General features: G+C 37.2%; 2 protein-coding genes across 3 annotated transcripts; both read right to left on the bottom strand.

Moving 5' to 3' along the window:
• Positions 1-5,166: 5,166 nt before the first annotated feature.
• On the bottom strand, positions 5,167-11,708 carry LOC117555721. The gene is made up of 8 exons (XM_034230688.1): positions 11,500-11,708; positions 10,269-10,541; positions 9,481-9,786; positions 8,305-8,586; positions 7,871-8,028; positions 7,686-7,784; positions 7,328-7,372; positions 5,167-6,754 (listed from the first exon to the last, which is right to left on the bottom strand). The coding sequence occupies exons 1-8, from the start codon at positions 11,537-11,539 to the stop codon at positions 6,590-6,592; spliced, it is 1,368 nt and encodes a 455-aa protein (XP_034086579.1). The 5' UTR covers positions 11,540-11,708; the 3' UTR covers positions 5,167-6,589.
• Positions 11,709-13,258: 1,550 nt separating this feature from the next.
• On the bottom strand, positions 13,259-18,751 carry LOC117555946. 2 transcript variants are annotated; one of them, XM_034231031.1, is made up of 8 exons: positions 18,509-18,615; positions 18,323-18,364; positions 16,656-16,928; positions 16,268-16,573; positions 16,009-16,169; positions 15,823-15,927; positions 15,520-15,552; positions 13,259-15,376 (listed from the first exon to the last, which is right to left on the bottom strand). In XM_034231031.1, the coding sequence occupies exons 3-8, from the start codon at positions 16,744-16,746 to the stop codon at positions 15,206-15,208; spliced, it is 867 nt and encodes a 288-aa protein (XP_034086922.1). In that variant the 5' UTR covers positions 16,747-16,928; positions 18,323-18,364; positions 18,509-18,615; the 3' UTR covers positions 13,259-15,205. The 2 variants fall into 2 exon arrangements, with proteins under 2 accessions (XP_034086922.1, XP_034086921.1); XM_034231030.1 differs by having other exon boundaries at positions 13,502-15,376; positions 18,319-18,364; positions 18,509-18,751.
• Between the last annotated feature and the right edge of the window lie 1,165 nt (positions 18,752-19,916).

Here is a 19,916-nt window from a genome sequence, read left to right as displayed (position 1 = left end):
AACAGCCACAGTGACAATGTTAACATGCTGATGTTTACAAGGTAATGCTAAAGTATTGGACATTTCCAAATTTGACCTGAGGGTGGCCTTTCATAAAAAGTGTCTTTAAAGTCATTCTTTATTCATTTATGTGGCACCATTCATTCATTCTTCATCTTACAAAATGTCATAGCAATCCATCCAATATTTGGCGAGATGATTCAGTCCTGCCCAAAACAGCTGACCGACAAACGGACCCCCATTATGTTTTTGGGTTTGATATTCAACAGATATTCTTTCTGGTATTCTAACTCAGTTTCACAGATTCTAGGCACTCAGAGGATGGTTAGCTCACAGCCGATTTTAATCTACCCTCTATTTTATATTAAAATGTTTTGATGAAAATTCAGCAGTTTTCCATTGGAAAGTTTCAACCTTTTCAATGGCTTTTATGTCAGGTTGCCCTGTGACTCCAAATCCAGTCAAAAATAATGTGTTCCTATTTGTCCAGTGCAGTAATACAATTCTGCATTAATTTGTAGTCACTGTGTCACATGACTGTTCAAAAAGGCAACTGCTGAATTTCCATTAGAATGTTTGTATAAAATAGATAAATCACTAAAAACCAATACCAATAATAGGTGTACCCTACTTTTCCAATGTAGTAATACAATGCTTTATTGATTTGAAGTCAGTGTGTCACATGACAAGGAAGCTATAAAAAACAAGACTTCATTCAAATTAAAATGCTTTTAATACCAATATTCTTAAAAGAAGTGCATTTGTCCAATATAGTAATATGTTATGGTATAGATTGGGAATTAATAGGTTACATTACATAGAAGCTATTAAAAAGAAATGAGACTTTACAATAAAAAAATACAGAATTTTCCCAAGAACATTTATATAAAAATTAGGGCCGGGACTCGATTAAAAAAATTAATCTAATTAATTAGAGGCTTTGTAATTAATTAATCGAAATTAATCGCATTTTTAATCACATATAAATATTTGACCTGAGAACAGTGAGAAGCAATTTTTTTCACATGGATTTTAGTATACCATTAGGCGCATTCACACCGCAGTACTTTTCCCACAAAGGTTCATGAGAATTTAGTTCATAAGAACTCTTTGAACCTGGGGGAGGATTAGGCAAATGAAGCCGATGACGTCACTTCTTCTTCTTCTGCTTTGGGTTTACTGGCAGGCCGCAAACCACTTCACGGCGTATACTGCCGCCCAAAGTCCCCGGCCGGAAGTCCCCGGAGTTGGGGACTGGCTTCAGTAGAAGCTGCTGGGAGTCCCAGCAGCCTTCCGAGTAAATCGCCAGAACGCCGACACCTCCTCATCTCCACCGCTCCCATGTTTTATTTTGTGTTGCCATAAGTTAGTCTCTCTGCGTTTCTGCGCTGGGCTAATGCTAATAATGCTAATGCGAGGATAATAAAATGGCGGCTTCACAAAACTTTTTGGGAGTTTTACGGGGCGTGGTTTGCAATCCGCCCAGCCAATCAGAAATATAGCTATTTTTCACAAGAGAGCCGTACGAAAGTCCCTGCTCTCTAGCAGCTCTCTGCTCTCTAGCAGGGACTTTCGTGGGGGTAAAAAGGTTCTCATGAACTAATTTTAGTACCGGCTCTTTTTGGTGTGAACGCGATAAAAGAGGCTAACGTCCACGCTAGCTGCTATATGTTTTGCATTGAGGTGATACTTGAGGCTTGATGTGCTGCGGTGATATGCGAATTCCTTTTTGCATAATTTGCACACAACCGTGCTCTTATCGACGCTTCCATCCGTCCGTTTTTTAAAACAACATTTCCCACTGTTGTTCACTGTGGTTTGTTGTTGTCTGAAGTCATGAACGTTAGTTGGTGCTCCAGTATAATCGGTACGCCTGAAACTCATCCAGTGAGAAACGTTCCGCGGTGCAAAAATAAGTGCGATTAAAATGCGTTAATTTTTGTGTAATTAATTAATCTTAATTAACGCGTTAAAGTCCCGGCCCTAATAAAAATAAAAAGAGCACTAAAATCCAATAAAAAGGTGTGACCTACTTGCATAATTTGGAGTCTCTTGTTCACGTGATTTGGAAGCTGTGGTGAAGACGTTCCCCTGTTTGGCTGCAAGTGAAAGACTTCAGTAAGCGTCCCGTTGTCAGGGGGGGTTTTATGTCCCTATGGGGATCAGATAGGAATCCAGCCTCCACTGAAGGGCTACCATTCGAAAAAGGACCTAGCACTAAAAGTGATTAGAGTTCAGCTGAACCATGTACTGGAAATTATACATTTGTATCTTCAAATCTGCTGGAACTGCTACCCCCGCGACCCGACCACGGATAAGCGGGAGAAGATGGATGGATCTTCAAACCAAGCCAACCTAGCTCTCCATGGCCTCTTTAGTCCCCTGTGTATGGTTGGTTCACGCTGCTCAGTCAACTGGAAGCTTTTCCTCCGGATCCACACTAACGGCCTTCAACCCCCACTGCCACTCCAGCCGAGTGGAACAACCTGACCTCGGTGCCAGAATGATCATTCCTGCTAGCTCAGCCTGCAGCAGTAAGACTCACTCCCCCCTACGCTTTGTTGTGTTACAGTGCAGAGTGGAAATATATGAATCCACATTGAAACTAACTCCCTGTGTCACCACCTCACTGCATCATCACAGACAAATAAGATAGGGAAGGTCATCTGATTCTAGACAAAAATGCATTTACAAAATAATTATTTGAAGATGTTATTGTAAAAATAAAACATCTAATATTAGAAGATCAGACAGAAGATCAGCTGGTTGTGCAAATGGAGCCTTTGGCTTTAAAGCTGCTATGATTGACCAACATTTTTATAATTACAATGAATTAAATGACTATATGGGATGTGAAATGTGTCACTTAATCTTGACTCTTTAATTAGGCTCAGTGAGCTAAAGTGTCTTTCAGCTCATTCATTTTGATATCTTAGTTCACTCTCAATCACTTTTCATCGGCAGCAACAGCACAAAAAGTGTTCTTAAAATTCAAGTGCAAACAACCAGACTTAGCGAGCTGGTGAACAATGTTGAGCAATTAGCAATTAGCGTAGACTAAAACGGAGCTAACTGCTGTTATGATTATTATTTTTTAATACTTAATAATCCCAAATAGGGAAATCTTTTCGTTACATCAGCATCTGTTGTACATAATTAGAAAGAAAAAAAAGAGTACAAAACGAACAATTATACAAAGTAAACATCTCAAAAATAGAAGATAACACAGAACCAAAAGAGTGAAAATATAGAAGTTGAGCGTTAAGAAAAAATATGTAAAGTATCTGATAAATAAAACACCATTGAAGGGCTAAATTACAAATAAAACGATATAAAAGTGGAATATTATTTACATTTAGTGTGCAAGAATATGTCAAATAAATAGAAATGTAAAATGTAGTGTGAAGTTATAAATCCATAAGCAACCATCTGCTATCTAGTTAGCCAAAACAACTTAAAAGATAACACTGAATCTCAGTTTTCACCACCACCAAGTGGCTTACAGCACTAGCTATTTTGATTTGACCTGTACAAAGTGGAAACAAATATTGTTGTATGCACCCTTTGATGACATTTCAACACCTATACTTAAAAAATAAATAGTTGAACATAGTCATACTGTATTTTCATATGCTACACTATTTGTTACAGTGCTTTTCAGGCGATCATCCTTTTTGGACCGGTTGGTATTGTTCGAAGGGAATCAAAATGCATGGATACACTTTTGGCTTTGCGCTGACATGGATTGGATTGGTGGTGCGTGTAGTGGCGTAACAAAACTACAATACATTTTAAATATATTTTTTATTGTAAGGCTTAGTGATAGCATGCCTCATTTCAGATAATTAACCACAAAGGACAATCAATACAGGAAAGTGAACCCTAACCATGCACAGATTAGACAGTTTAACTAATTTGTCAGATAATAACATATCTCAGGTCCTTGTCGCTGATATCTTCTGACATTTCCCTCCCTTCCAGTTATTTTCCCAGAACATTTTTTTTAATCGTGTGTAATAACATTTATTGCACCTCATACAAATGTATATTGAGTAGTGCTGCGTACCGGTACGCCGAACCGGTACTGGACTTGTAAAAAGTTTCGGTTCAAATCCGGTTAAAACCGGAACGTCGGGAACCGGTACTTGGACTCGCAAAAAAACTAGCACTTACGTATATTCTGGTGTCTGTGGTTATTTAAACATTCCCTGATAAACGTTATTCAGCGTCAATACATGAGTGCTAATCCCAGTGTGCTCAGTGTACAACATCACATGTCATTTCACCTTCGATTCACGGTTTGAAAACGTAGCATTTCGCCACATGCTAATGCTAACCGGAAGTGAAGAATTTCAGAATAAAAGTATTAAGTTAATAGTGTGAATTTCCGTTTTTTTTCAGAATAAAACTGATTTAAATTAAATAGTGTATTTAATTCAAAATTACGCCATATCAACATTGATTTTAATTTCTAACAGTAGGCCTATGTATGTACATCACTATGTATGTAGTATGTACTGTATAATGTATACATGTAGAGTTGTAGAAAATACATGGTGTACAGACAGTACAGTACACTTTGACTGTACAGTCAGTCACTACAGTGTAGCCTATACTGTATAGTAGGTGTGTAACAGTGTAATGCATATAGTCTACTCTACACTCTACCTTTCAGCAACGTTTTAGGGATTTAGGCTCAGTCAGCTCAGGGACTATTTTGGTTACTTTAGTTTGGTAAATGAAATAAATGTTTGAACTTTGTAGTAGTTCACTGAAGTTGCTGTCATAAGTCATTTGTAGACTAAGTGGCAAAAAGTTTATTTTTTACATTTGTACTTTGTAGAGAAATTTAGACACAAGTTGGAAGGGAGCACAATAAACCTCACGAGTTTGAATTTGAGTTGATTATGAGTTAATTTTCAATTGATAATTAGCTCACAATAAGTTCACTTTAGTTACTCACACAACTTTACACAAGCCATGGGTTCAGGTCCGGACTTATAAGTCCGGACCTGAACCTGAACCTCTGGACTTGAGTCCGGACCTGAACCTGAATGTGAGTCCAGGTACGCAGCACTAATATTGAGTAATGCACTTATGGTACAATGTTGACATAAGTGCAGTGCAGAGGTGTTTTTATGCCATTGAAATTATGTACAAGGCAACTGGTGCTTGTGATTTTACTATCAAACAATCACTTTACAAGACACATAATATACATTAGCACATTTCAATCTGTGTATGTGTTTGAGACTTGCCCTAAGACAATGAAATACAGTGGTTAGTACATATCAATAGACATAAACATCTACAGCTCCTTCAGAAGTTAATTTAATTCACATATACGCTTCACTGTATAATAAATGAACGTTTTAAATGCACTCAAGCTGAATTACATGCAGAGTGCCAAGCAAATGTCCAAATAACTCAAGTAACATGAGGACTTTTCAACTTTTAAAGAGGCCCTATTATGCCTTTCCTGGAGTGTGTTTTATAGGTTTGTGTGCATGTAAATGGCTAACCAATCAGAGAAGACTGGGCTCTGGTTTCAGACAGAAGATGAAAAAAGGCAGTATCAGAAAAAATAAAGCACTTTTGAACATTAAAACATGTAAACATGTTCTAAGAGAGGCACACAATGCACATATGAACCTGAGCATTCACATTGGAGTAAATACAGAGAGCTTTGCATCAATTAAGGCTACTTTAGGAATGCTTTCTACCTACACATATTCAGTTAAGCTGCAGTAAATGGTTCATCCCTGACACTTTAAAGCTATTTATTCAAAAATAGGAGAAACAAATGAGCTACTTGAGTGTCACCCTTGAAGTGAGGTAGGAAAGAGAGATTTATCATTGTAAAAGTTCCCTTTTGGTATGGAATGTGTGATCCTCAGGCACAAAGTCATATGTTCTGGTCTGTAAAACTAAAATAACAGCCAGCAGCAGGTTAGCCTAGCCAGCCTAGCCTAGCTGGGTTGCGTTGTCTAAAATGCTATAGTCACGAAATTAATTTAATCTATTGATTCGTGTTCACCAACACGATTTTCCCCTTTTTTCGTGTCACATAGAACGATTTTAAAAGAAATGTATTTCTATTGGTAGTATGTTTCGTGCCTGCACCACGTCTTTTTGTCCGGTCGGGTCTTGGAAGACCAGAAGCTGAGTGGTTCATAAAAACATTTTCTTACTCAATATCTTACCCTAAGCCTAACCCTATCCCTTTTATTTTAAATTGTATAATATCTGAGTTGTTTTGCCGTCCGCGAGGAAAATAAATGGGGCTCAGAGCCTCAGAATACTGAAATTTGTATTTTTTGTCATCTTTTTTTCCTTCTAATTTGTTATTATTTACATTGCTTTTGAAAAAAATGGCAAAATCTTGTTGGTGAACACGAATCAATAGTTTAATTTCGTGACTATAACACGAAATGCCGTGAGACTGTGTTGTTTATGGACAGGACTTGGCTGGGACCAGTTTCTAGCTGAGAGTCCAGGAAGCCTCTGATGAATATAAATATTTCCCAAAACCTTTGCCATAATATGAATGAGCTTACACATTTGAGTGTATCTTTCAAAATCAAGGCTCTCAGAGGAAGTTGAGTTTACTCGAGGTATAAACAGCAGAGATAGTTGAGTCTGAACTGAGTGGGGGAGCGGAGGGAAAGGTCATCCCCTTCACCTCGAACCGCGGCTCAGGGTCAGAGTGGACGGGGAAAGTTGGAGCGTCTGTTTGCCCTGATGCAGGAAAAATCTGCGAGACAAATATGTCAAAGAAGTATCACAAGCAAGATCATATTGAGGCAAAACAGATAAATAAAAGACTTAAGTACAAACATTACATACTGCTGTTTAAAAAGAGGCTACGTGGAGAATATTTTTAAATAAAATGATAAACTAGCATGAATCCATTAGTTTCAGAATATATGCTATCGGCATATGAAAAAAACTAAATATACACATTCAGGAGTTAGATGCTGGCAGGGCAGCTATATGAGACTAGGGTTACTGAAATGAACAGTAGAATAATAGTATACGAGACTTTCTAAACTCCGCCAACATGGATGGGAAATGAGGAGAAAGCGTACCCCTGCTTAGGATTGGCAGCTAGACTGTTTCCAACACCATATATATTTTATATAAAAATATTGCAAGAGCCATTAAGATCAATGGGGAGAGTTATAGAAAAGATTACAGACTCCTGTTTTACTGTCAGGATATTGTGAGATTTTGCAAATAAGATGAGTTATTTTAACTAATGTGACCAAAATAAGTTGTAAATAGATGTTGAAAAATACAATTCCGCTTTATATGAATTATTTCATACCTCAGAATATGTTGGTGGCATCTCCACAGAAGGATGATTGTGTATCTGTGAAGCAAAACATAACGTATAAGTAGTGGAGAGGGAAAAGCATAACGGAGCTCAAGTGTTTGAGAAAACAAGAGAGATTCAAGATCCAAAGGCTTTATTGTCATCTGCCCAGTAGCTACAGTGTAAATATGGCAATAACAATCTTAGGCTCCTCCAACAATGCAACATAAGGTATAAGACATAAAACAATAAAACACATGTACAAATAAAATACAAATAGTGCAAGAAGAAACAGATTAGAAATAAAGTAGAATAAAATAGTGCAGATTATGTAGATAAATTCTCTGTTTGAAATGCGACAGACACTAACCAGCGGGTCGGTGGGCGTAAGAGGAGGCTGAGAGCGGTAAGGGGTCCCGGAGGGCTCGCTGACTTGATCTGGCTGCAGTCGAACAGGCTCAAGGTCGTACTGTATAGATTGACACAACGGGGAATTTGTTTATTAACAATAATACTAACAACGGCATACCATAGTGTTCACACAGGTAGCCTCACCTCTTCGTATGGCACATCAGGCTCAGCAGCTTCAGGCTCAGATGTCTTGTTTTTGGAGGAGCTGCCTTTACAGCAGCAGCGCCTCACGACACACACAAAAAGTGAGGAGAAGAAAACACCTATACTAATACCAATAGCCGAATGCTCAGCAGGCGGTGCTGAAACAGAGAGTCAATGGGCAGAGAAATGTAAAGATGGTGCTGACTGATTGATCATGTCATGCAAGAATGTGTGTGTATACTTATATATTGTAAATATGCTGCTTTGGTTACAATGCGAGGATATCCTGCTTTTTTCTGATTCGTGTCATTGTAAATCTTTCTTGGTCATAAGAAGAAAGATGTCGACAGGAGGACGATAATAGCAAACAGTTTTTAGTGTTGAAATTCAAACGCAGTCATTCGACACTTAAAGAAGATGGGCAAGTTACTTACCCTCCATTTCTAGTATCATCACTAAGGCCGTGTCGCCATCCTGATCCCTGATCTCATAGCGTCCCTGGCAAGACATCTGGAGGTCTTCCTTTAAAATCCCACATGGCTTTATCAGTTCAAATCCTATGCAATCATTTTCATACAAATGCCTTTGCAGCTTGCCATGAAGAACTATATCAAACGATGGCTCTCCGAAGAAGTGAATGTTGCAGTCGTTTGGTTCCAGATCAAAATTGAAGCTGAGTTGTGCACCAGCCTTCAGTTCAGAGGTCCTAATGGTTGCTGGAAGACAGTAAGCACAAGACTCTTCTGAGAACAAAACACTCCTCTGCATGGTTTGGCTATTTTTGTACTTTTTAAGTTTTGTCTCTCACACTTGCTGACAGGTGAGAAAATTGTTGTTTTCAATCTTTGTGCTAAGCTAGCACATGTATTGTACCATTATGAGAGTATCTATCTCTCCGGCATGTTAGCAGATGAACAGTATCCAAAATGTTGAACGGTTTCTTTTAACTCATTTAGATTGAATATTATGGCTACAAGCACTTCTTCCTTCTTGAGTGCATCAATATTGCACATATTGAGTTTGTCTATTGATCCCTTAACTGAAGGAATCCCTGTTTGAGAGATGTACAAGGGAGTCATTCTGTTAAATACAATAGATTAAAACTAAAAGCTTGGCTAAGGATAAAACTAAAAACGTTTGAGAAACCGGCTCGAGATACACTTTTTGTTATATTCCATGGAATGCTCTTAACATCCCGATAGCAATGAATATCTGCTTTGACAAAAAATCCATTAAAAAATTCATCTGTGGAAGCCGTAGTACTGTAAAAAGCACGACCAATCATTTTAGCCGGCCCGGCTAAAATAACTGGATGGCCTACCTGCCTGTCAGCCTTCCATCTGTGCACAAACTTATCTCGTGCCCTCATTGGTCATGTGCGCGTTCGTGTGTGTTGGAGGAGGGGCTCTGTAAGGAAGTGGCAGATTTCTTCCGGCTGTGTATTTTCAAATTCTAGCGCACTCGAGCTGGTTTCTCCAAAATTACCTACCCCACCTTTAAAGAGCATTAGAACAAACACACATTAAGATATGTATAAGACTGTTTAGGACTATATTGTACACCAATAACAGTAATCTGACACTTAATGGAAAAACACAAAGGTTACTTACGGTCAGCTACATGCAGATACACCTCTAAGGCTGTGTCATTATTCTCATCCCTGATCTCATAGCGTCCCCTGTATGTGTTCTGTATGGCCTCAATGTAAATCCCACATGGCTCATTCAGATCAAACCCTACAAGCCCAAGTGCATCCAAATGCCTCTGCAGCTTGCCTCGACGGACAATCGCAACCTCCGACATCCTCCACCTGAGTGTGCCTTCTGGGAAGAAGTAAACGTTGCAGAAGCTTGGTTCCAGTTTAGCAGAGAATCGGAGGTGTTTACCAGGACTCTTTTGAAAGGACTTTGTTTTTGCTGGAAGACAGTGAACACAAAGAGAGCATATAAAAGCAATATCTTAAAATCTTTTCAGATCAAACTAGTCTACCGTAGAGTATTGGTTTTCAGTATAAGTTTACAGTTTAGTCTTTCATATAGCATGCTGGCTTTTAAAGAATTGAAGGAATAATCTATCGTTTTATTGCAGAGAGTTTAGAAGCTTAACACCCCTATCAAAAAGATAAACTGATTGTTCTTTTGTATGGAAACAAATCATGTTTCTCTATAGCTTCTTAAAATAAACTATTGTACATGCTAAAGAAATCTCAGGAAGCTAAATACAAGGGGTTTTTAATTATGAAAAGCCACATTTTTTGCTTCCTGACATTCAGGTCGTACCATGTGAAGTGTACAAACTTTAAAGAAACAAGTGTGACACCAACACTATCTTGACAAAAAGAAGTGCTAGGATAGGAAAATGTATTTGATGAAAATTGAAAACTAAAAAGGATATTTACCTTTTACCTCAATTGTGTAGGTTGACAGTTCATTCTGTTCTTTGCCTCTGAACCTATAGTGGCCCATGTCTTTCTGAGTTAAATTATACATCTCAAAGAAGATACCCGTGTATTTCCGCCTTCCGTCCAACGAGGTCAACGGTTCACCCCATTTCCACAAGATGGTCACATTTGAGCTGAACTTGCGAGTGAACTCAAAGGACTTGGGCTTTCTGGGAACCCGTAAGTTCAGAGAGTCTCCATACTCTACGTCATAACGCTGCTCTGCCAGGCCTAGAGAGGGCAAATACAACAGAAAGGTTACGAATGAACCCAGACACATACAAGCATGGATGCTTATCATAATTAGTATTCAGCAATTTTACTAAATATCAACAATATTTAACAATTTACATATATTCATCACTTTGCTTTTCTGATTTGTTAAATGCAGCCAAAGTCTTATATTTTGAATTGTTTTTCTATTTGCCAAGAGTGATGACAGCAGAGGCAGCCAGTTCGTTAACCTTCACGTAAGCTAAGGTTAGAAAGCTATCTGTTACTTAGCTACACCTCATGGATAACTTTAGCAAAGTTATTAACCAAGTTAGTTTGTATAATTGAGCCTATGGTCCAAACAAAATGCATTACAAGTAATAACATTTGTCTAAATCTGATAAATGATTGTGAATTAATGTGACAGCATTGTTTTGGCAGAAGCCCGGGATGCTGACATAGTTTACTTAAAGGCAACTTTTTTGTAATGGTAGCAATATTAAAACAAAAATAAATTATAAAAGTAGCTCCTCCTATTCAATATTTAGCTTGATTTAAAGATTTAGCCAACTTTATTAACTAGTTATTGTTTAATTATGGATGTAGTCAATGTTATAACTCAAGTGCACAAATGAATATCTTGTGCAGGAAACATGTAATGGGACACAAAACATTATAAAAGTTAGCAAGAAAACGATTATGTTATTGCATTTAATCTAATGCAGTTTAGAAGTTCTGTATTGTATCATTTTAAGTAACTATTTACCAGTGTAAAGTAGCATTCATTGGAAATAACGGCACACATAATTGTATAAACTGAGTAACATTTATGTGATTAGTTAGTTTACGTTCCACCAATCACATGATATTGGCCTCCAGGCTAATTATTACTAACTGTTGGGTACAAAACTTAAAGTACACAGATTTCGTCTTAAGCAGCTTTAGGATATGTTTACACTTAGGCTACAGTACTCACCCATACAAACAAAGGCACCCAGCAATAACAACACTATCATCGTCTTCAGTGAGAAACACCTCAGCCGTGTTCAGTGTAGGTCGGAGCCAGTCATTATTATTCAACTGGCTGCAAACACCTCAATATATTCGCTGTGAGACAGACCACAAACCCCGTACTCGTTTTTAGTAGGTTTTCAGGCCGGGGGAGGGGGCTCAGCACACCCACAGGGCGTTTCTGCGGATGCACACATAATGCGTTCAAGGACCATAGGAAATTACTGACATCCATTCTCGTTACAAGATTCCTAAAGTGCCAACATGGCTGAGTCACAACAAGCCACCAGGCTCAGTGGCAGTGGTGGAATAAGTACTCAGATTCTAATTCTACATTTTTACTAAAAAGTACGTTGTTACAATTAAAAGTCCTGCATTTAAAATCGTACTTGTAAAAAGTACTCCTTATTCCATGGAACATTTCATAATATTGAGTTAGGGGCCGTTTCTCAATCGCGAGGATGCTTGCTTGGTAGTATGTCTTCCGAGTCACTTCCTTCAGAAGCTAGGCAAGAATCCTTCCTGGCATTCGGAAAACGAAGAGTGGAACAGGCTATCAAGTGTGCGTCATATGAGAGGCCCCGCCTTACATTTTCTGCCACAGATTTGGGGAAATTGGTCCGTGCGCAAAGAAAGCATTGTGGAGATTTGAAGGATGCGAAGTCTACCCATGTATTACCCATATATCTATGTGTATTACCATGGTATTACCCCCAAACGCGGCCTCGGTAGAATTCCAAGTATACTGGAGATTGGAGCAGTCCTCCGGCGGCACTCGATGACGTAGTATCCTTGAAATATTGGCTTGGAAGCCAGTTTCCTCGCGATTGAGATACGGCCACTGAGTTATGATGATTATTGATGTGCTTTTATCACAGCTTGTAAAGGTGGAGCTAATTTGAATAACTTGATATACTGCTGCTGGATAATTACATGTTAAAGTTGATTTAATAATTGATTTATATTTTGTATTAGCTAATAGTCTAAATCTAAGTAACTAGTAACTAAAAGCTGTCAAATAAATGTAGTGGTGTAGAAGTATGAAGCTCAAAAACTGAGATTGAGAATACTCAGGTAAAGTACATGTACCGTACTTGAATACATTTACTTTTAAAAATATCAATCATGCTTGTAAAGCAAGGACACGATGGATGCTCAACTTTGTTTTCCCAGGGAGCGTGTTGGGAACAATGTTAGGACACCAGGGGTCAGTTATTATGCAAATATGAATTATATTGAGGATTAGAGGACTTTTAGCTCAGACCTCTGTCAGGGGTCTTCTCTAGCATTAAAAAACGTTTTCCAATAAACAAGCTTTATTTATCAATTTTGATTTGTTTGAATATACTGTATTTATATGTATTTGCTTTGTAAATTAGAAGATATAAGGAGGATCACCCAGCACAGGCCTTAAACTATTTATTATTTGTTCAACTCATTCCTATGTTAATAGGCAAAACTATATTGGATAATATTTGATTGATACACATTTTCTTAATCTTTTGCTAAACCAGTGGACAGAACCCAGCAGCCGGTAAAGTAGATGTTTAAGCTGGAGTTGGGGGAAGGCCACCATTTTCCTGATGAATAATGCCAGGTCAATCACTTGTGTAAAGGCACATTATTAAGATAATCATTTTTATTATTGATAGATCTAATAGTCATTTTCTCGGGTAATCGATTAAACTTTTGGTCCATACAATAAGAAATGTCCATGCATGTACTTAACCTTGTTTTATCAGTTTAATAACCAAATTAGTCAAATAGAAAATCAGAAAATCTCCATTAAAAGTAGAACATTGTCCTCCAGTTTGTATGAAATGTTACATTAAAATGCTGGATAACTCCTTTAATGGTTTCACAGGAACACAGCCTGCTCTGCTACATCTAGAATTCATCAGATGTAATCAAAAGAGGGAAGCCCCTTGTCACGTGCATGCAAAAAAGAAGAGACATGTGACATGATGTATTTTCAACAGTGCCCTTTATAATTCAAAATAAGAAGGTATAAGACCAAACCATTAACAAAAACACATTCATCTTTTTGAAAAAAAACAAAAAATAATTCTTAAGTGATCAGAAAATATAGGTTTATTGCAAAAACAGGGTTTCAGTGCCCTCACCAAGCAACACGAAGGCAATAATAGAGACACAATAATTCCAAACCATAAAGAGTTGCATCTGTGAACTTATGCACCGTCACATTAAATAATTATATCTTGGTTATTACTCTATGATTGTTTGAAAACTTGTACTTGTGTTTCTATTGTTATACACACATGCATGCTTATACTACTTGACACTACAATAATGCATCAATTTAGTTTCGGATACAATTTGACACAACATTACATTACCTTGGTACATACAGGTAATTGCAGCTTTTCTCTGGGATGCAATACAGTCCAGTAAGGCAATTCATTTTTTAACATTCAAAAACCAAGAGAAATACTATATTAAAAAACTTCATAGTCAAAATATAGTAACACCTTTTTACATGTCATGCAGACATGTGTTTGTTTTAATTTGACTATGATTAGATGGCTTAATGAGCAGGTAGTTTCTCAAAGCCACAAGAAGAACCTATGGTCAAAAAGCTCCACCTTACACAACATCTACAAATAGACAACTAAATATTTTGAGGGTAACAGTTTCCAGTATGGATTTACATTTTGACAAAGAAAAACACCAATAAAAAAGATCACATAATTTCTAAACACGTAATGATAAAGCCCTACAGGCACGCTGATACATATGAGGCAGAATTTGCCCAATGGAGATATGAGACAACCATATAAAAACATTTATATTTATATTGAGTGTATTTTATTTAAAGTAGTGGATAATCCCTGAGTGTTTAAATCTGTATTAAATCCTCTACTTTCTCAAATCTGCTACACAGATTCACTTCCAGTCCTCACAATACTGTTATCTCTCTATGCCCTGCAATATATTAGGCAGTATGGCAAAGTGTACATGATGCATTTTTAAAACACCCTGAGTTAATGGCAGAGGCATTTATATAGAATATAACACAGATATGCTGTGTGTAATGGCAGTTCCCTCTACGTTAACGATACAGTGTGGAGCTACAGTAATAAGTAAGAGACCTTTGTTCTTCTTACCTGTAAACAAAATACCGTGATCATTTGTAGGAACCGATTTTAATTGATTTATACCTTAAAATTCAAATGTACCCTCTACTGTTGGGTAGCAAAGAGTTATCAAGAGTTACTTTTTTTGTTACTGGAAATTTGTATTTCCACATGTATATATATATATATATATATATATATGATTTTTTAATTTTTGTTAATGCTAAATATTTATTTGATTTCTGAAATATATTGGATTGTTTATTTCTGTGTCTTAATTTCATTGCCTTGTGTTTTTTATGTTGATGCAACGCAAACATTTCCAAATTGGGATCAATAAAGTACCTATCTATCTATCTATCTATCTTTTGAACTGGTCTCAAAACCCTTTGTTTTCAGCAGGTTTTTGTTGGTTTTTATCCTACTATCAGGTGATGTGTCAACAAAGTGTGTATGTGTACATGTCCCTTATCTCGTACACCTTTTATGCAGACCTAATAAATAACTAATTAGTATAGTAACAAAGCACAATGCTGAATGAAAACTCAGCATCTCTGGACATTTTCATTTGGCTTCTTACAAAAAGTTGAGTTTCGCAGAGGTATAAACATGCGGGAAATTTGATTCTGCACTGAGGGGGAGAGGGGAAGTCAGTTTCATCTCAAACCTGGGCCCAGGATCTGAGGACAGGAAACTAGAGCCGGGTGCGGAGCCTCCATCAACTTCTTGCCTTCCTAGAGGAGCACCCTGAGAGCCGAGGTGGGGGAAATTAAAAAGTACGTGTTAATGAAACAGTGTTAGAAAGTTCTGCCTTTGAAGAGCCACACATTTATGTGAGAATGAGGGCTCTCTAGGTGTTTGTTAAACAATATTCATGTTTGTGTGTGTACCTCAGGCTGAAGGGGGTTCACGTGGACATTCACCTGAAAGGAAAACCAATACACAGGTTTCAGAAAAAGGAGAACATATTTCTTATGGGTCTTATAGGACTGCTGTCATAATACCTATGAAAGACATTTTACTTTGACTTAAAATATTTTCAATTCATCGTCACGATCAAAAGTTCCCTTTCTAGTTTGATAAAAATGTAGGTGATGGGAAACAGAATCTCCAACTTCAAATCATAGGGAACGAATTTGGTACTGAAGTGCGGGGCGCACCTCACATTTAGAAAACCATTATAAAACACCTACCGACGGCTCAGCTGTAGGTCCTCTGGGAGCCTGGGAATAAGGCTGATAGGAGTAATTGTTAGCAGGTCTAGCAGTGTGTATTGTGCCTGCAGGTTGATTCACAGCCTGCAATTAAAACAATTATTTTTAAGTAAAATATCAACACATTTTTAAAACAGTTGAATTCCCGTTCGATGAGGGACTTACAGGGTAATACGATGCAGGTACAGTTGCAGTGGGAGGAGCCGTCTCCACCACTTTAGAGGAGCTCTTTTGACAGCAGCACTTTCTCACACAGCAACAGCAGAATAACAGCGCCAAGAATATTCCGACAGCAATACCAACAAAAACAAAAGTATGGTCTGGATCTGTAGGAAGATAAAAAGGGGGAGGGGGAATATGTTAAATCAAATCATCATGAACAGTTTCTTTTTACATTTTTCCAAAATAATGTGCTGTTGCTCACCCCCGTATACCACCAGCTCCACAATCTTAGCCAGGTGGCCACCCTGGTCTCTGAACCTAAAAGTGCCGGAGTCAGAGACTTCCACAGGAGAAATCTCTATGCCATGGGCCTTAAGCTGAGTCCTATCTGGTATAGTCCAATGACCTGAGTCCGATTGATACCCTCTGTGCTGTCTGCCTGCTTTCAACAATGTTTCCTCGTACTTCTCCCCCTCAGCTTTAAAAGTGACAGTCCACAGGGTATCAGAAAAAGGATAAAGCATGAGTAGCGACTCTTGCTCCTTTATTTTATAGTTGTCCTTGGTTGCTGTATATGAAAAGAATATATCATGTTATAACATTTAATCAGATATGCAGCTGTCTGAATATTCACATTAAGCTTCCATCACCTACTACTTTGAGCGACACCCAACCCAGCAAAGCGTTGTCTTTTCCTATGGTGTGGTAGTGGCCCATGTCATCCTGATTAAGGTTTTTCATTTCCCAGGTACCACGCTTCAGCCGCCCTCTTCCTCCCGTATTTGTGGCAGGGTCGGAGCGATTCCACAGGACCTGTGGCAGGTCTACACTTTGAAGGGGAATGAACTTCAGGTATTCGGCCTGTGTAGGAATATCAAAGGAGTATGATCCCCTGTAATCCTTTGTTACCTTGTCATTACAATCTGAAAAAGCACGTACAAACAAAAAACATGTTAGACTTATTGCACATATCTAATAGAACAAGCGATTTCTGATGGTATAGAGCAGGGGTGTCAAACTCAATTTCATCGCGGGCCACATCAGCATTATGGTTGCACTCAAAGGGCTGGTTGTAACTTTCAATCTCAATTATTATTATTTATATAGCACATTTAAAACAACCTCAGTTGACCAAGTGTCCCTGTACAAGTGCTGTACAGGGAACACATGTAAAATAACACAATAGGAATAAAATAATAAAACAATAATTAAAAACAAGATAAAAAGCACAATAACTAGAAACTTATAACGCATACAAATATCAAAATTGTATGTTCAACAAGTATTAAAAGTCAATGCAAAACTTTAATACATATATAAATATATCATATATATAAAATAATGTATTATATTACATTATTGCCTCTGCATTGGATTATTATTTGATAGGGTAATAACTTCATAATTAACTACGTCTGAAAGCAGAAGTCTAGGGCAAATAATTGCAAGTCTCTTCAGTGCGCACGGCACAAAATGAGATGCATTGTGAGAACGTGCAAAACATAAACAATTTTGATACCCCCCAGGTGTATCCAAGTTATCTTGTTAATGAGTCGGAGGATGGGCAGACTACAAACTCACAGCTCAAAAACGTATAAGACAACATATTAAAACATAATAAAAAGGTCAGAAACTATAAATGTGTGTTTCTATAATTACATGTATTAAACATTTTTGATTCAATTAAATCAATGCTACTTGGTATGTTCTTTAACAAGTTGCTACACTTTAGGGTGGAAACAGCTGAGTCTATTGTGTAAGATTGCACAACACTAGTGACTCTTATATTGCATAATAAGAGCACATTTGAAAAGTGTTACCAATATAAATAAAACCTATTTGCACCGAGCACAAGTTACAAAATGGAAGGAGGAGAAGGGTTCTGTTTATATTTTGATCTTACTGCAAACTATAAATCAGCAGCCACATAAAAAGTGGGAATATATTTCACACTGCAGTTCCTTCAAACAGTGATATATTTTTACAAGTTGCAGGGGTGAATATTTCAACACCTTCAGCTCCCTAAATTGTTATGTTATAGTTCTCAGATTTGTACACTAAGTAGGACTACCCTTGTACTACTTTTTATAGCAATATTTATAACTTCACCATTGAGTTTTAAATAACTATGACCTGTTTCTGTTACTCTAAAACGTGAAGGACGGATTCTCTAATCACTACCAACATCACTGTTAATGTCTATATCTATGTGTCATTAGGGGTCACTAAGCAAGGATTGCACAACATCATTTAAAAGTCAGATGGGTTGTATCTGTAGCATTTCTTCTGCAAAGTAATAGGATTCATACTCACTTACAAACGTGACGCAGGAAAGTGTCAGGTACAGTAATAACATGTCCTGCAGAGAAAGGATACGCTTTAACTAGCATGTTACATTTGAACACGATCACAACGTGTATGCAAACTAACACAGCAGAAAACTGAACAGCAGAAAACACAACATGTGAAAAAGTGACATGTAAGACTTTTTCTTTCTACTCACTGAAAGTTATTTCCTCTGTGTTTCGGGGAATGTGTGATGCTGTTGTTGTCCGGACATCGAGCTGTTGGTTCGATAAGGCGTGGCTTGCTTCTTCTTCTTCTCTGCTTCAATGGCGAGTCGCAACCACTTGGAGCATTATCGCCACCTACTGTTGATTTATTGAATCTTCATGTTAAATCTTTGTCCTCTCAGACCTATTCAGACCAGTGTTTTTGAGAAACTTGAAGATCAGTTTCTTCTTCTTCGTTGGTTTTTAATCGGCTGTTGGTATCCAACATATTGCATCAGCGCCCTCAACTGGACACAATTCTCCCAATCTCCCAATATAACAACAAATATATAATACAAATAAATATATCAACATTTTCCATCAACCAGCCCTACCCTGTGGGGGCATGCACTTCCCATAATGTAATTATGTAATTCATGTAATTCCCATAATGTCCCCAACTTTCTCACAGAATCAACAACTTTTTCTATTCTCTAATTTTTCCTTTCTGCCTTAGCAGTTTATCATCTTGGCGAGAAATGTTAAGAACCTTGATTTGTAATGATCTAACACAAATAATGTGCTTCCTCCCTGATCTGGGCCTACTTCTTGAATCTCTGATGTCCTGGCTTCTTCTTCGTGCCTTACCCTTCTCTTCAAACTAACATTGATGGTTTATCCACATCACTTATCATCCTTTTCACTAATAACACTAATAATTGTTTGTTTGTTTAAAATAGCACATAATATTCTTTAAAAAACGTTCTTAAAAAGTTGACAAGTTATAACTGTAAAATAGGCCTATGCTGTAAAAAGTATATTAGCCTATTTCCCTCTGAACTGCAGTACAACAGAAGTAAGTAATAAAGTTGAGGAGGTTTCATTCAAAATGTTACATACAATATATATCCTGTAAACAAAATACACTAAAAAAGTTTAGAAGTGATATGGACTTTTCTTGTAATTTCTGTAATTTATATGAAGAAATAATGTCATTTATTTTGTCATTTTTTGTATTCTAAAATGTTTTGGTCTGGTGGTAAATATTATTTAGAAAGAACAACGGGAAAAACAATACAACTTTAGAATAAGGACATTTTTAATAACCTTTAAAGGTGATGGATTTACAAATATTGATTTTTGTATGCAACTAATTTTGTTTTAGGGACATTTTCATATTCCCAAGAAGAACTGGATTGACTCTAACCCATATTTTGTAAATCTTTACTTGGAACAACAATAATATGGCACCCCTATTACACATATAAAAAATAAGAAGGCAAAACCACATTTGTATCTGATAAATATTTGAATACTACCTTATTTTTTATTTATACATTATAGTTAAATATTATATATATATATTTTTTTTTTTACTCGTTTACACGTTTTTTGTGTATAACGTATGATGATGTCTGT

Source organism: Gymnodraco acuticeps, unplaced genomic scaffold (genome assembly GCF_902827175.1).
Source record: "Gymnodraco acuticeps unplaced genomic scaffold, fGymAcu1.1, whole genome shotgun sequence".
NCBI classification, from domain to species: domain Eukaryota; kingdom Metazoa; phylum Chordata; class Actinopteri; order Perciformes; family Bathydraconidae; genus Gymnodraco; species Gymnodraco acuticeps.
The sequence above is the reverse complement of the archived record's forward strand: the minus strand, read 5'-3'. Positions and strand labels throughout refer to the sequence as shown.

What these genes read in the sequence shown, in the direction of transcription:
- LOC117555721 (XM_034230688.1), bottom strand. Translation starts at nt 11,539, where the DNA reads ATGATAGTGTTGTTATTGCTGGGTGCCTTTGTTTGTATGG. An exon ending in CTACACAATTGAGGTAAAAG is followed by an intron (nt 9,787 to 10,268) that starts GTAAATATCCTT and finishes ACTGTCTTCCAG; the next exon opens with CAAAAACAAAGTCCTTTCAA. An exon ending in TGCCACCAACATATTCTGAG is followed by an intron (nt 6,755 to 7,327) that starts GTATGAAATAAT and finishes TTTGTCTCGCAG; the next exon opens with ATTTTTCCTGCATCAGGGCA.
- LOC117555946 (XM_034231030.1), bottom strand. Translation starts at nt 18,361, where the DNA reads ATGTTATTACTGTACCTGACACTTTCCTGCGTCACGTTTGTAA. An exon ending in GGTGTCGCTCAAAGTAGTAG is followed by an intron (nt 16,574 to 16,655) that starts GTGATGGAAGCT and finishes TTTCATATACAG; the next exon opens with CAACCAAGGACAACTATAAA. An exon ending in TGAACCCCCTTCAGCCTGAG is followed by an intron (nt 15,377 to 15,519) that starts GTACACACACAA and finishes CTCGGCTCTCAG; the next exon opens with GGTGCTCCTCTAGGAAGGCA.